Source organism: Ochotona curzoniae, unplaced genomic scaffold (assembly GCF_017591425.1).
Source record: "Ochotona curzoniae isolate NIBS_2020 unplaced genomic scaffold, NIBS_Ocur_1.0 scaffold_3208, whole genome shotgun sequence".
NCBI lineage: Eukaryota > Metazoa > Chordata > Mammalia > Lagomorpha > Ochotonidae > Ochotona > Ochotona curzoniae.
Window position 1 is genome coordinate 61,608,382 of NW_024467106.1, and position 17,701 is coordinate 61,626,082.

At 44.6% G+C, this 17,701-nt stretch overlaps 1 protein-coding gene across 1 annotated transcript in view; it reads right to left on the minus strand.

Moving 5' to 3' along the window:
- Positions 1–17,701, minus strand: part of LOC121145000 (centromere protein P) — a 221,490-nt gene that overhangs the window by 174,647 nt on the left and 29,142 nt on the right. The window contains exon 4 of the mRNA XM_040963626.1: positions 8,192–8,280. Within this exon, the coding sequence (XP_040819560.1) occupies positions 8,192–8,280 (89 nt within the window). The remainder of the gene's footprint in view (positions 1–8,191; positions 8,281–17,701) is intronic.

Consider the following 17,701-nt stretch of genomic DNA (forward strand, 5'->3'; position numbering starts at 1 on the left):
AATATGCAGTTCCTCTAAAAATTAAAACAGTACTGGGGTTTTGGTATAATAGTTGAAATCGAATTTGAAGTACCCGTATCTCACATCAGATGGTTAAGTCCCAGCTCCGATTTAAACTCCAGACTCCTGTTAATACACACCCTGGGAGATATCAAATGATGGCTCAAGTGGATATGACCCTGGCACCAATGTGGGAGAGTCAACTGAGTTTCAGATTCCCAGCTACGGTCTGTTCCGGTCCTGGCTATTGTAGGCATTTAGGAATTGAAGCAACAGACAGAAGACCTCTGTCATTCTGCCATTCAAATAAATATTTTCTTTAGATTAAAAAGTAGGGTCACCATAAAAAAATCAAGTAAATCCGCTTCTTGGTATACAACTGAAAAGTTTGAAAGTAGAATCATTAAGAGAAATTTGTACAGCCATATTCATAGCAGCAGCATTATTCATAACAGCTAGAACAGGTAAACAACCGATTGATGATGAAACATGATAGACAGATAAAATTAAAACTATTCAGTCTTAAAAGGAAGAAAGTTCTCATATGTGGTATGTGGATATACTGTCAGTTAAGTGAAGACAGGCAAACCCGGTATGGTTCCACACACACGAGGTAGCTAAGGTAATCAGAGTCACATAGGCAGGAAGGAGAATGGTGGCTACAATCTGCTAGGAGTAGGGAGAGAGGAAAAACCATTGTCTAACGGATAGAGTTCAAATTTACCAGAGGAAGAGTTAGAGATGTTCAAAATGGCTGTATAATATTATGACTGTGTTTCATATCGCCAAACACGTAGAATCAGGCAGTTGTTTGGCCAAATGGCTAAGCTGCTGATTGGGATCTTGCTCACATGCCCGACAGGACTTGGGTCCGAGGGCTGGCTCTAATGATGATTTCAGCTTCCTGCCATTGTGTGCCCCAGGAGGCACGGCTACCAGCTTCCAGAGCTGAGGCCCTAACACCCATGTGGGAGGCCTGGATGGAGTTCCCCACTGCTAGCTTTGTCCCCCAACCCACGGCTGTTGTAAGCATTTGAGGGTGAAGCCATTAGACAAGATCTCTCTGATTCTCACATTTTAAAAAAGCAAAAGAAAAAGGTAAATTTTATGAGTATTTTATGAAAAGCAAGAAAGTGGAACAAAGGAATAAGTGCAAAGAACAAAAGCCTGCATTAAGACACAGAAAACAAAGAACATGAAAAACGGTGACACGAAACGCAGCCGGATAAGCGTGTATATTATAGGGAACACTGAATATTTACTGTTTAAAATGTAGTCCATTATCTGTCATAAAGAAATCCTTTTAATACCTGAGAAGACAAATGTTTCTCCAACAAATACAGGCCCATAAAAAGCAGCAGTTTCTTTGTTTGGCTTACAAGCCAAAGTAACATATTTCATTCTCTTGTCAAACAAACGAGTGAAAAAAATAAGCTCTTCATCATATGATGAGAGAAAGAGCCAAGAAAATAATCTCCAAAGCCATGCTGGCCAGAATTTAAATACATACACATGCACACTCGCATCTGAAAGAACAGACCATTCCTGAAAAAGAACTTCAAAAGTGGAATAATTCTTTTGCCCCCTCTCCATTTACATCTTCGTAAAGCATACTATATTTGAGTACAAACACTTATCCGTTAGAGAAAGCAACCACATTTCTGTGTGTGTGCTGGATCTTTACAACTTTAAGAACAACTGTAACTTAACTATTTGTCCTAAGAAAAGTCAAACCTATTAGACAGATATCCAAGATTTTTTTTTTCATAAAATGTTGGCAGTAACACATTAATTTTTTACTAAAGTAGTCAAAAAGCTAAAATACTTGCAATACTGCTGAAGTGCTAAGTAAAACACAAAGAGAAATAAATGATGCAATTTTTTTTTAAAAAGCTATTCTAAAAATAAATCCTCAGTAACACTGTCTAAAACGGTGTGAAAGAAGCTAGCATTACAATATTAGCAGTTGGTCTCATACGTTACTGGTGAGAATGCAAAATAGTATGGCTGCTATGTAAAATAATTTGGTAGTTTATTACAAATGTAAACATTTCCTTATATAATTGAGCAATTCCACTTCTGGCTATTTATCCTAGAGGACAGAAAATGTTCATTCACACAAAATCCCACGATGCGTGTTCAAAGGTGCATACATTTCGACGTATGCATGAGGAGTGGCTCAGACCAGCTGTGAACTGACCCCATCCCCCATTAAAGGTGTCACTTTCAATGCTCATTCCCCCACCTTCTTCACTTCTACTAGTTACTAGTTTCATAAGGCCTCCAAAAAAGAGACTTTCCATGACTTCTCCATAATTGCTCCACGGCCCTGACAATTAATTCACCAATCCTCAAAGGCCCCAAGTTCCACTACCCACTCCACTGTTACAAAGGATACATCCCCTTTGTCTTCCTTCCCTCCCTCCCTCCTCTCCGCTCTCCTTTCTTTTCCTCTCCCACCCTCTGCACCAGTTGCCGCCACTTTTCTCAGCTGGAATCAAGACTTCCTGAATGATTTAACTGCATCTGGCATTTTGGGTTTGTTACAATAAAAGCTAATAGTATGAATGCACATTGATCCCCTTAAATGCAAGGGATACATTCTAAGACAAGGGGATATTTACAACTGAAGATAGGACTAAAGCCTATATTCATAAGGGTTTTTTTCCCTATATGCACATACTTGATTAAGTTCAACTTATAACCTAGACAACAAGAGTAATAAATAGCAAATATAATATACTATAATAAAATTTATGTGAAAATGGCCTCTCTCAAAAGAATCAAGCTAAATCTTTTTAAAAAACGATTGGTTTATTTTTATTGGAAAGGTGGATATACAGAGAGGAGAAGGGACAGAGAGGAAGATCTTCCATCCAATGGTTCACTCCCCAAGTGACTGCAATGGCTGGAGCCGAGCCAATCCAAAGCCAGGAGCCAGGAGCTCTTCCGGGTCTCCCACACGGGTGCAGGGTCCCAAGGCTTTGGGCCATCCTTGACTGCTTTCCCAGACCACAGGCAGGGAGCTGGATGGGGAGCAGGGCCACTGGGATCAGAACCGGCAACCATATGGGATCCTGGCGCACGCAGGGTGAGGACTTTAACCACTATGCTATTGCGCCAGGCCCTGAATCAAGGCAGATCTTAATATATTTTTACCACAGCTGACAACAGAGGGGTTACTGCACACACAGACATACAGATACACAGAGAGGATACGCTATATTATATAATAATATGCTTTTTATTTCTAAGTTGATTACATATAAAACTATAGTATGCTATATTCACCAAATGCTATTTGATGACTCAAGAGATTAATAAAATGTTACATCCAGAAAGTGAAATACTACTCAGACATGAAATGACCTACCGATGCACAGAAATGAACAAATTTGACAGGCACGGTGATACAGTGCATTAAAAAGCCGCCTGCAACCAGTTAAATTCCTGACTGCTCCAATTTTGATCCAGCTCCCTAGTAATGAGCCTGGAAAGCAGCAGCAGTCCCAGGTCCATGGACCCCTGTACACAAATGGAGTTCCAGGCTCCCGTCTTTGGCCCGGTCTAGTGTCAGCCACTGTAATTTGGGGAGTGACCCAGAAGATGGAAAATTCCTCTGCAATTCTTTCAAATGAATAAAAATTATTTCTTAGAAAATGAATAAATTTCAAAGGCATTCTGCTAAGAGGCTGTTTTGAAAACATTTTATTTTACATGATTTCATTTATGTGTCATTTTTTTTTAAAGGCAAAACTCAAGTGACAAAGCAGTTTTTGCCAGGAGTTCAGAATAGGTCAAACACTGGAGGATATATGGCAGGTAGTATAAAGGTTTCGTGTGTGTTGAAAGAACAGTATAGTATCTTTAGTGTGGTGGTGGTGGTGTTTTCAAAGGACTGTGTTAAAATTCATTGAACATATAATCAAAATACAAGCTTCATGTAAAAAAAATTTAATTACTGATTTGTATTTATTTGATAAAGAGGCAGACAGAAGGACACAGGGAAATCTTTCATTTGCCATTCATTCCCCAAACACCCAAAAGATCTAGGGTTGGACTTGGGAGTAAGTCAGAAGCCCAGAATTCCATCTGGTCTCCACGTGAACGGCCAGGACCCAGGCACTTGGGCCATCACTGCCTTTCAGGGTGCATGTCAGCAGAAGGGTAGAATTAGATGGAGCACTAAGACTTGAACCCAGGTACTGCAATACAGGATAGGGGAATCCAAAGTCGTATCTTAATTACTGTGCTAAATGCCCAGCCTGCATTTCAGTTTTTCAAAGTGACTAGGTAGGCAAGAATGAGAAACTATCCATAAATAGAGAAAAATGTTTTAGATAAAATATTTTAGATCTTTAAAATAACTATTACCTTATATGTATAATGTATCCACACAGAACAGCAAAAGCAGAAAGAATGGAGAAATGTAACTCCATCTGATTGGACAGGTGAATCTCACAAACACAATGCTGAAAGATGCTCTTTACCCATTAAAAAAATAAGTAAGTAAATGAATATACCACAGGACTGCATTTATTCAAGTTCAGAAATAAGCAGGGGGGATACGCAGTGTTAAGCTGCAGGGTGCTGCTTGAACACTGACTGGGCATTCACTAAGCCATATACACAGGATCTGTGTATGATAGCTCAGTAATAAGTTTTAAAATGACCAAAAAAATAAGCCCATTGGTCTACAAATTCAATGCACAGTCTTTCACTGAAAATGTACTGCATGGCCAAACTGGGGATAAAATTGAACAATCACAATAAAAAAGATAAAATCCTGTTCTTGGATAAGAAAAATGAATCTTGCATATGATACGAGTAATTCCAGACACTGAGAGAAAAGTTACACAACGGGACACAGAATACTGGAGGAAGTCATTTTAGCTCTGATCAGACCCTACGAAAACCAGGGAATTAAGTTTGAATGCTTTTGTGGAAGATGCAAGAACGTAGTCTTGTGTAATGTGAACTGATGGAGAACACCCCAACAGCTGTGGATCTATACTACACTGGAAGGTCCACTTGGCAAACTCCACCTCTCACCCCTAGGGATGAACAGAAAGATGTGTTATACTTGGGCCACAAGTGGTTAAAAAGAAGTCAGGATTTCAGTTAACTCTAGTGGCTGAACTGACAATATCTGCAAAGCAGAAGGAACTTAAAGGATTAAAGAACAGAAGACATTAAAACACACACACACACATACCCCAACAACAACAACAAAACCACAATGGGAACCTATGTAATGGTTCTTCTGGAACAAAAGCACTCAACAATCCACAACTACAGAATTCCTCAAGAGGAAATAAGTACCACTGAGGATTGAGGTCATGCCAAAAACTGATACTCATGAGGACAGTTAAGAAGTTTATAAGTAAGGGATTTTAAAAAAAAACTAATATTAGCACCCAACAAATGAAAACAGTACAATTTGAAAACTTGTGAGTGTATTTTAAAAAGAGGTAAAGAAAGGAGAAGTGATATAAACAAAAATTATTTAAAATTACCCCAGCTGTAGCAAATACCTAGGTTGCGTTGTATCTAGGCAAGTGAAACACTGCTGGAAGAAACATACTATACTAGTATGCCAGAAAAGTTGTCTGTTTTACTTTTCCTTTTGTAAAAGGTATGTGGGAAAGGTGGGGAATGCAGGGCCAGGACATGCCACGCTGGCTCCCAGGCCAGGGGGCTGCAGATTGCTTGGGGAAGGAGGTCTGGGGACATACCAGAGTGAGAACAGCTGAGGGAATATTTGACATGGGAGTAATGACTTCCTGGGGGTTCCATGGACTGGGCCACTGCACTCACAGTAAGCAGTTGAGGTGGGGTGGTTTAGAGGGAGGAAACTGCAGGGCATGTCTGGATCAGATCAAGGCACTTGCCCATGAGGAACACCTCGGCTGCTGAACAGCATCATCAGCTACCCACTGGCACACGCAAAAGCTGGGGCTGCGGATCATGCCTGGATTGTCTAGGCTTCAGTACCTACCCACAAGCATTGGAGCAGATGGTGGGCCTTGTCAGGCCGGGCCACAGCAGCTACCAGAACATGAGAGACCCAGATTTAGGGGCAGATTTTGTAGGAGACTTATGGGCTCGCCTCTGGGGGACTGTAGCATAGGCAGTTGGTGCAGAGCTGGGTGTGGTGACTGGCCCAGTCAGGCTGGACCTCAGCACTCACTTGACAGGAGGGAGCCACCTGACCCTTGAGGGGCCAGGACTGGGAGAAGGCTAGGCTGGGCCAAGCTACAGCATGTAGCAGCACATGCAAGGGCCATGACTATGGGCAAACCATGCCAAGCAGGGCTATAGCACCTGCTAGAAAGTGGGAGATCCTGGGCCTGGTAGGGAAACTTGGAGAACTCTCCCTGCTGAGTTTGCAGCTCCCACTTGACAACACAACAGTTAGGGCTGGAGGCAGGCTAGCCAAGGCTGCAGCACTCAACTGCATGTGTGTGTCAGGTCTGAGGGCAGGCTGTACTGGGTTGAGGCTGCACAGTGCTTGGCTAGGCTATAACAATCAACAGAAAGAGCTGAGACTGTGGGTGAGCCATGCATCTAGGGAGTCACCAGTGTTGGGAATATGTGCTTACATGCTCTCTGTCTTTCAAATAAAAGAGCCAGCATTGTGACATAGCCTGTTATACCACTGCCTGCAACATTACTATTCCGCATGATCAGTATGATCACTGGCTCAAGTCCTGATTCTTTCACTTCCAATCCTTCTCGCTGCTAATGTGCCAGGGAAAGCAGCAACGATGGCCCAAGTGCAGAGGCCCCTGTCATCCACATGGGAAATCAGATGTAGTTTGAGGCTCCTAGCTTCTATGTAGCCCAGCTTGGCCCCTTGTGGTCATTTGGGGAATTAACCAGCAGACAGAATTATCTGTTCTCCCTCTCTGTAACTTTGTCTTTAAAATAAAAAAGTGCTCAACAAAAATTTTTAAGTATAAAACAAAAATTTAATTAAAAAAACAAAAAAGCAAAAAAAAAAAAAAACCCACAAAAATATACAAAAAATGAAAAAAAAATTTAATTAAACCTAGATGGAGGATCATAATGTGGTTTTGCTCACAATTTTTAAGTGTACATATATATGTATATATTTTAAAGATTTATTTTATTTTTATCACAAAGTCACATATACAGAGAGGAGGAGAGACAGAGAGGAAGATCTTCTGTGAAGCTAGGAGCCAGGAACTTCCTCCAGGTGTCCCACACGGGTGCAGGGTCCCAAGGCTTTGGGCCATCCTCGACTGCTTTCCCAGACCACAAACAGGGAGCTGGATGGGAAGTGGAGCTGCTGGGGTTAGAACTGGTGTCCACATGGGATCCTGGCGTGTTTAATCAAGGCAAGGACTTTAGCCGTTAGGCCACCATGTGGGGCCCAAGTGTACATATTTTTAAATGAAAGGCAGATTTACAGAGAAAGAAGCAAAGACAGGAGGTCTTCCATCTGCTGGCTTACTCCTCAAATGGTCAAAATGGCGGGAGTTGAGCGGATCTGAAGTTGGCAGCTGGGAGCTTCTTTCCAGTTCTCCTACGTGGGTGCAGGGACCCAACGACTTGGGCCATCCTCCAGTGTTAGTCAAGTGTAAGAAGGACAACGAACACAGGACAAGAACTGATTGGATATCATTGGAATGAGGACACTTGATCGGATATACAAAATAAAAAGATAGTTTCAAACAAGGATGAGGAAACAACTGATGGGTTCCTCCTGTCTCATCCTATATGAACCTTGGTCTATAAAAGCCCGATGCTACCAACAGTCTTCTGCTATCTCACCAACAAGGTAGTCCAGAACGCGTTCTTACAGGCTCTGTGTACCAAGCACATCACTGCAGGAGAGCAAACAGTCCAGGCCATAGGCGGAGAAGTGGCTCAAAAATGAATTTGCCGGGATATAAACCAATGTCCATATTGGATGCCAGTGTGACAGGGCACAGGATTAGCTTGGTATGCCACTGGCCTAGCCTCTCACAATTTAATTTTAATGCCAAGAATATAACGAACACACAATATATACAGAATGAACCATAGATACAAAGAATCTATGTCTAAAATATATCATAATAACGGTGTCATGGTTTCACAGCTAACTTATTTACTTACAAGAAAAGGTAACTTAAAATTGTAGTGTGAAAAGATTCCCATAAATATAAGTTGCAAAATTGCTTACCTAGATACAAACTCACTTAATTCTGAAAATTCTGTGGGCTCCATTATTACGTTGAAGTCAGTAACAACAGATGATAAATTCTCTTTATCCTATAAAAAAGATATGTAAAGCTTATCATAGCACAGTAACTTTTGAAGACAAAAAATTACTTGAAAAAAAAAATGAAATGGCACCAAATAGAAAAGCGTACACTACAAAGCCAGCCCCGATAATTTACTTTTAGGAGAAATTCTGGTGACAGTTGCAATAAAGTAAATATAAACTGAAACAATGAGGTAACATGCCTATCTACAAGCAAATATTTCAAAATATTAATACTAGGGCCATCATGTTAATATGCCAGGTTAAGCTGCTGCCGACAATGCCAACATCCTCCACAAAGATCAGTTTGTGACATGGCTGCCCCACTTGCACCTCGCTCCATCACAATGGAAGATGCCCTAGGTCCACAAGTTCCTGTACCCAAATCAGAGACCTGGAAGAAACTGCAGCCTCCTGCTTGCGTCCTGGTCCCACTGTGGCCTCCACCACATACATACCATCGCTGGCCACTGCTGCCATTTGTGTGAACCAGTGGATGGATGACCAAATCGTGCCTTTCTCTGCCAGTCTTTCAAATACATAAATGTTAAATATAAAACAAATTATATTAATATTAGTTAATATACAGTCAAATCCGGCAATATGAATATAAATCAATATAATCCTCGGAAGCAATTTTGACAACGCTTCATTTAAAATGTTCACTTTGGGGCCCAGCACCATGGCCTAGCTGCTAAAGTCCTCGCCTTGAACACACCGGGATGCCATATGGGCTCCGGTTCTAATCCTGGCAGCTCCACTTCCCAACCAGCTCCCTGCTTGTGGCCTGGGAAAGCAGTCGAGGATGGCCCAAAGCTTTGGGACCCTACACCCGTGTGAGAGACCCGGAAGAAGTTCCTGGCTCCTGGCTTTGGATTGGCATAGCACCAGCTGTTGCGCTCACTTGGGGAGTGAATCATCAGACAGAAGATCTTCCTCTCTGTCTCTCCTCCTCTACGTATATCTGACTTTGTAATAAAAAAATAAATAAATCTTAAAAAAAAGTTCACTTTGGCTATTCGGATTTTAAAAATATATAAATATATTTTTTACTGTTTTGATTCTAAGCACCTGTACTAATGTAAGGAGGCAAGATGGTGACACAGAGTGAGGACACATTAAGAGAGACAGAGGGGGCCTGGCGTGATAGCCGAGCAACTAAAGCCCTTGCCTTGAATGCCCAGGATCCCATATGGGTGCTGGTTCTAATCCCAGCATCTCCGCTTCCCATCCAGCTCCCTGCTTAGGGCCTGGGAAAGCAGTCGAGGAAGGCCCAAAGCCTTAGGATTCTGCACCCGCATGGGAAACCGGAGGAGGCTCTAAGTTCCTGGCTCCTGGCTTCGGATTTGCTCAGCTCCAGCCATTGCGGTCACTTGGGAGAGAATCATCAGACAGAAGATCTTCCTCTCTGTCTCTCCTCCTCTCTGTGTAGCAGATTTTCCAAAAAAAACACGAAAGACTGGTTCAGTTGTGGGGTTGGGGCAAAAGGAGCCCCCTGCAGTGTGGCGGCTGTGGGGGGTGCCCCAGCCAGACTGGACCGAATGCTCGCAGTGATGGAGTCCTAGGCTTTCCCCAGGCCAGAGCGATCTCTTCCCTCAGGGTAAGTATATCATGAGGGAACCTTGGGAACGGAATTAGGGCCCTGGCTCCGCCCTGCCACTATCATCTTGCTGCAGGAAGAGTTTGGGCAGTATTCAGGCATGGGGTTGGCGCAAAAGAAGCCTCCGGCAGTGTGGCGGCTGTGGGAGGTGCTCCAGCCAGGCAGGACCCAACACTAGGGACTCAGGCCATGGTTACTGCCACCACGTGGTGACCGAGTCCTAGGTTTGGGTGGCCAGCGCACCAAGTGGTGCCAGGCTCTGCCTGCTGGCCACCTAGCGGGGAACTCTGGGGTTTTTAGGATATGTAATTGCTGCCTAGGGACATTCATGGATAAGGCTAGTGTGAGTGTAGATGAGGGATGAATTCTGGGTGATTCCCAGCAAGGAGGTCACGGAACTTTCTGGCAAATGTGGGGACTGAGACCTGATGGTTGTGAGGGAAGTGACCATAAGATCTATTTTGGCCAGACTGATTCACCAGCCCAATTAGCAATCCTGAGATGGGCTGTTAGCATAGAGCATCACTGACTGCCACATACCAGTCCACATAAAAGCTATGGTTTGGGGCCTGTCTAGCAGGGCTAGGTACCATTACCTGACTGAGTGGTGGAACAGGGGACGGGTCACATTTGGCAGGGTGAAGACAATACCAACACGCGAGAGAACCAGACCCAGGGGTAGATTCTGTGGGGGAAATGTTGGTCCAACCCTGTGGAGATACAAGTCCTGCTGCTTAGCTCCCGAGCTGGGGTGGTGATGGGCTGAGCCTGCCATCACTTACAGGTAAAGGAAGGAACCAACAACAGTCTGAGCAGGTCAAGGCAGCAACACTTGAATGTGCATCCTAAAACAGGATGTGGGCTGGGCCGACTGGGCAGGGCAAACCTCAAATCATAAGGAAGAACAGAAATCAGGATGGAGCACAGGTCATGTCGAACTAGGTTCTTACATGGACTGGTCTGTATGAGCCAGGGCTACTAGGCCAGATCATCAAAGGCAAAGGCCAAGACAGGTGAGGGATTAAGCCAACTGGATCAGAGCAACCACTGGCAAGCACGTAATCTAGGGCTGGGAATAGGCTCAGTTGGGGAGCTGTCAGAATATACCCTTGCTCGGTTGGGGTTCCCACTGGAGAGTGTGGGTGGGGGCCAGAGTGGGGGCTGCATTTTGGTCTGGACACGGTTGTAGTCTCCCTTGGCACAGTGTGGACTGGGACTGGACGCACCAAGCTGGACCAGACTCCAACACCTTCTGGTGTTCTAGAGGACCAAAATAGATGTGGGACAGACTAGGCTAGGTCTCAACCCCTACTGAGCCATGTATGAGCTGTATGGGGGTATGGACAAGCCGTGGCTGGGCTGAAACATCCAACAACAAGAACCACCTTGGGTTGAAGGCCAATCGGGAAAAGCCACTGTTCCTGCTAGGACAGGAGGTGAACTGAGTAGGACCCCCTGGTATGCACAAAATCTGGTGTGGGAGAGGTTCTGATGGAGGAGCCTGGGCATCTCCTTTGGCAGGACACAGACCCAGCAGGCAAGCACAAGAAGCATGATAGGAAACAGCCCAGAACAGGCCATGGAAAGTTACCCACTGGCATACGTTTGGCATAGGTTGGGGGCAGACCAGGCTGAATCAGTTCACGTCATCCACTGGTGAATCTGAGTACCTGAACAGAGTGTGGGTCGAGCCAGGTTTGGTCACAACAAAAACCAGTGCACAATAAGGAATTCTAAGATGAGGTTGCCTGTACCAGATATGACTGCAGCACCCAACAGCACACATGAGAACCAGGAAGGGAGAGGGTGAAGCTGGCAGGTGGAAATAGCGGGGGGTGGTTCCCTTGCTGAACAGCTACTCCCACTGGAGAGCTTGAGCTGGGATGGGGGCAGACCAGACTAAGCAGGGCTACAACACCTGTGCACCTCATGTAAGCTAGATCAGGGAAAAGCCAGGCTGGGCTGATTATTCCTACTGGTGTAAGCAAAAATTAGAGTAGGTGAGGGTTCGTTGGGCTTTGCTGCAGCATCAGCTGGCAGAAGCTGGCACTGGGGGCTAATTCTGTCAAGTTAAACTCCAGAACCACCTGGAGAATGCATAATCAGGGAGTGGGAGTGGCCTGGGAGGGAAATAGTGGGTTCCTCCCTCTTGGGTTACCACTCCCACAGGAGGGCACGAAAACTAGGACAGGGGCTGGGGTGGTTAGAGAGACACCCAGCAGCATCTGTGTGGGCTGGGTAGTGGAGCTTGTTAGATGGAACTAGGCTTTAATACCCACTGACATGTACGAGAGCCGAATAGGATGTGGGACAGACTTGACTAGTCTGCTACACATACTGGCCAACCAGGGTAGGGGGCGGGCCTGGTGGAGGTTATTGTGGGTCGCTCCAACTAGGCTGCAGCTCCCACTGGTTTGTGTGAGGGCCAAGTGTGTGCTGGGCAGCACCAGGCTGGACTGCAACACCCATTGGTTCCAGTGGAAGACAGAGCTAGAAACAGAATCAACCCAGCAATTGCAAACACCAACTGATTGGGGCGATGGACTGTGCCAAGCCCTGTGCTTGCCAGGTACACACAAGAATCTGGTCTGGGAACACCTCAGACAAAGTTTCTTTGGGGATCCCCCAATCGAACTACCAGACTCAGAACCCTAACCATGTACAGGCGGAGGACAGGATAAGTCAATTGAACACCTCAGCTATATGTTGGCAGTGGAAAACTGGGCAAATGGAGACTATGAAGGACTATGTCAACCGGTGGATTCTTCAACGACCTCATCGTGCTTGGAGTAGCGAGTTTGGCAGCGATTCATAACTGCTGAACTATCAAAACCACTTGAGTAAGACCCTCGGAGCGTGCCCCACATCAGGGACCTGGGATGGGTGGGAGACTGGGTGGGGCTTCTCCCTTAAAACCCCTTTTAGCTCAGATACATGAATGAAACAATGTGGAAAGAATAGTCCTACCCATTTCCCTGTAGCCCTCGAACCTTTCTACCCTAATTAACTATGTAAAGATTGTCAAAAATATAATAAAAAATGGAAAAAGTTTAAAAAAAATTAAGAGAGCAACTACGTTTTCTATGCTCTAAAGAGTTGCAAGGACAGGCTAACCTTTAAGGTCACAGTAACTTTATTTTTTGTCATAGCAGTTTCTGCTCATACTCCCATCACTTCCCTTAGTTTATAAAATTCTTCTCAAGTCATTTCCCAGAAAGCAAGCTATATGCCTGGGCAAGATTCTAGTGCAACGGGTAGGCACACAATAAGGTGTCCAGAAACGGCATGGGCTTAATTGTACTCCTGTGTGTAGTTAAAGGCCCACTCACCAAGGCCTTATCAATTGCATTAACTCTCAAGCTCACATTGGTTGCAAAAGCCATCTCACAGGGGCAAACAATGCCTCAATAGATTAGCAAATTCTTAGTGGGATGGTTGAGTGCTCAAGCAAAAAGGGGGTGAAACTGCGTCAAGGTGGTCAGAGAGACATCCGCCGGGCCCTGCCAAACAGCTGGAAGCTCCCCTGGGCCCTGCCAAGCAGGGAGCTGTTCTCTTCACACCGTTGTTTCATCCACACCTACAGCGTGGACCCCAGCAGATATCCACTGTCACCACTGTTGTTCAATATAGTATTGCAAGTCCCTGCCAGAGGTACTAGGCAAGAAAAAGCAATTAAAGCAATCCAAATTGGAAACGAGGAACTGAAATTATCTCTATTTGCAAATGACATGATTCTCTACATAGGAGAATCAAAATACTCAGTCAAGGCACTACTGGAACTCATAAGGGACTTTGGCAGGGTAGCAGGATGCAAAATTAATGAACATAAACCGATGGCACTAGTGTATGCAAATAATTCCATGGCTGAGAAAGAAACTGTAAGTACAGTCCCTTTTAAAATAGTGAAGCAGAATCTTAAATATCTATGAATTAAGGTAATTAAATATGTAAAAGACCTCTATGATGAAAATTATAAAACATTAAAAAGTGGAAAATATATCAATGCTAAAATGACAGGCCTAGTTGACTGCCTGTCAATATTAATCCTTAATTAATGGTTTAAGCGGAAATGGCTTAAGCTTATCACTCAAAAGACATAAATTAAGAGCCTGGATCAAAAAACAGGACGCATGTGTCTGTTACCTGCAAAGAACATATCTCATGAACAAAGATACGCAGAAGCTGATCGTGTAAGACTGAAAGGGATATTCCAGGCTGACGGAAAGGAAAGATGAGCTGATGAGGTCATTCTAACATCAGATAACAGACTTCAAAGGACACCACCGATTGATTGAGGAACCCACTCAGCAAGAGGAAATGACAATAAAAGTGCATATGCATCAAATGCCAAGGCACCTGGGGAAACAAGTATTAATGGAGATACAAACTCCAATACAAGAGAGGCAACTTCGGTCAAAGGACAGAAACTCAGAAAGGAAACAATAGACTTCGCTCAGACAACAGAACAGATGGACTTGACCAGTATCTACAGAACCACTTACCGTACACAGCATACAATTTTTTTCATGTGCACATGAAATCTTCTCCAGGAATGATGACTTTAAAGTGCATTGAAATCATCCTACGCATATTTTCAAAACATTTGAAATCACCCTATGTATATTTTCAAAACATCATGGAGTAAAATTGGAGACCAGCAAGTCAAAATACTCCAGAAAAAAATGCAAATATTTGAGAACTGAACTACATGCTGCTGAATAAAAAATGAGTTATAGAATAAATCAAAAGGGAAATAAAAAACTGATTGAATTGGATGAAGGTATCAGCACAACATATCAAAATTTGTGGGACACAGCCAAGGCAGTGCAAAAAGGAAAACTCATTGTAATTAGTGCTCAAATCAAGAAGCTAGAATGGCATCAGGTAAATGAGCTAACTATACAGCTGAAGGAGCCAGAAAACACTATGACAAAATAATGTCAAGACTAACAGAAAAAAATAATCCAAATAGGAGAGGAACTAAATCAAAGAGATATTAAAAAAGAGAAAACTAAATCAAATGAATCAAAGAGCTGGTTCTTTGAAAAAAAAACAATAAAATAGATAAACCACTAGCCTGACTGAGAAGGCAAAAAAAAAAAAAAAGCATGAGAAGGTACAAATCAATAAAACCAAAGGCGGGGAGGGGGAGGAAATATAGGACCCAGCACAGTAGCCTAGTGGCTAAGGTCCTTGCCTTGCACATGCTGGGAACCCACATGGAGGCCAGTTCTAAAGCCCACAACCCCGTCTCCCATCCATCTCCCTGCCTGTGGCCTGGGAAAGCAGTCGAGGATGGCCCAAAGCCTTGGGATCCTGCAGCTGCCAGGGAGACGTGGAAGAGGCTCTGGGATCCTGGCTTCAGATTAGCACAGCACTGGCTTGAGGAATGAATCAATGGACAGACTGTCTTCCTCTCTGTATCTCCTTCTCTCTATAAATCTGCCTTCCCAATAAAAATAAAATAAATCTTAAAAAAAATAATACAGCAATGAAGCCCTTGGACATACATAGAATGATCAGAACTATTAGAATCAACTATAACCCAACACATTAGAAGACCTAGTGAAGAACTTAGGTGTTTTCTGCTTTTGTGATTCTGCCTTAATTACTTGGCTGGGGGCTGTGTGAACTCCAGGCCTGACAGTACCTGACACCCGGCAGGACACCAGGCAGGTCACGTAGGCAGACCACTCCTCAGGAAGGAGGTCCCTGGTGTTAGATAAGACCCACTGCCCTACAGCCCATCAATTTGTACCTTTTGAAAGTTGCTTGCTTCAAATCCACCAACGGAAGCCTGCCAACTTGCTCTTTTTGAAAGTTAACAGTTAAAACTGACCAATCATGACTGTATAATTATATGGAATTGTCCTGTGCTGTTCAACCTCGGCCCTCTTTTTTGGCCCCACTGTTCCTGCTGCAGCCTTGGCTACAGCTGCCCCTCCCCTGCCGGACTGGGAGGTGATGGTGGCTGGGAGACCTAGGTTAACCTGAATAAACCGCCTTTATGCGTTAGCACCGACTTCAGACTCGATGATTTTCTGGAGACCTGGCACAACACTAGAAGAAATAGATAGATTTCTGGATATGTAATTTATCAGAGCTGAATCATGAGGTAATTAAAAAACTACATGGGGCCCAGTGTGATAGCCTGGTGGCTAAAGTCCTTGCCTTGCACACGCCAGGATTCCATATGGACACCAGTTTGTGTTTCAATGGCCCCATTTCTCTTCCTGGCCCTGCCTGTGGCCTGGGAAAACAGTAAAGGATGGCCCAAAGCCTTGGGACCCTGCACCCGTGTGGGAGATTTGGAAGAAGCTCCTGCATCCTGCCTTCAGACTGGCTCAGCTCTGGCTGTTGCTGCCACTTGGGGGAGTGATTCAGCTGATAGAATATCTTTCTCTCTGTTGGCCTTTCCAATAAAAACAAATAAATCTAAAAAACAAAACCAAACCTAAATGGTCCTACAATCAGGATGGATATTGAATCAGTATTAAATCCCTGCCAACAGCAACAACAACAACAACAATAGCCTGGGACCAGATGGCTTCACTGCTTAATTCTACAAAACATTTCAAGAATTTATCTCACTCTCCCAGAAGCTATTCAAAACAATAGAAAGGGAGGCAATCCTTGCAAGCTCTTGTCATGAAGCCAACATCACTTTAATATCAAAGCCAGATAGTCACACAACAAAGAGAACTACAGACCATTATCACTGATGCACATGGACCAACAGCTTCTCAACCAAAACCTAGCCAATAAAATCCAAGGATACATCAGAGAGATCATTCACCTATTCCAGGGGAGATTAACCCCTGGCAGGCAGAGATGGTTTAACTTATGCAAATCAATAAACGTAACACACCACATCTCAACAGATACAGATCAGGCACTTGACAAAACCCAACATCACCTCACGCTAAAACCCCTAAACTGTTGTGCCCAGACTTTGAGATCCCCAGAAATTGCCAGGAGTCTGAAGTCGATCCAAGTACACAAAGATGGTTTATTCAAGTTCAGCACATCTGAGCCTGGGTTCTTGGTTGAGAGCAGGCAGCTGGCTGACTTACCTGAATGTGGCCCCAAACAGCACATTCATAACGTTTTTATAGGGGTAATTCACAATAGCCAGCAAGGTGAGGGGAAATACTACACAGTCCCTGCCTATCTGCTGGACAGCCCATGCCTCCAGCAACTAAGGGAAGCACCCACTTAATTACTTGGCGCCACCTGTGACATAACCAGACTTAGGTGGGCCTTGATTCATAAGAATCGGGGGCCATCCCCGGGGGTAACTAAGCCCCCTTGCGGGTGAGTACTCGCGAGGGCTGGCGGGGGGCTGGGGGTGAAATCCTGGCTCTCCCCTGTCCCCGCCAGCCAAAAGCTGGCGGCAGGACAGGCTGGGCGGGTCGAGTCTCAGGACAAGGGGCGGGTTCAAACTCCCATTGAGGTGGCGCTTGGTGGGAGCGCCTCTTCTGGACCAAACCCTGCCGGGGTCTCAGCCACAACCCCCGTCCGTCGCGAGACGGGGGCAGAGACCCAGGCCTTGGGCGGCCAGTGCACCAAGTGATGCCAGGCTCTGCCTGCTGGCCGCCCAGCGGCGAGCTCTGGGGTTTTGATGATATGAAATAGGTGCTTTGGGACACCCAAAAGTAAGACCAGCGTTAGTGTAGGTGAGACACCAATTTCTGGTGATTCCCAGGAACCGGGACATGAAACCTTAATGTAAGTGCGGGACTGAGAGATGAATGTTCGGACTAAGTAAACCTTAGTCCACTAGTATGACTGGAACACAGGGTGCAACACAGGACATGCCCAGCTTGGAT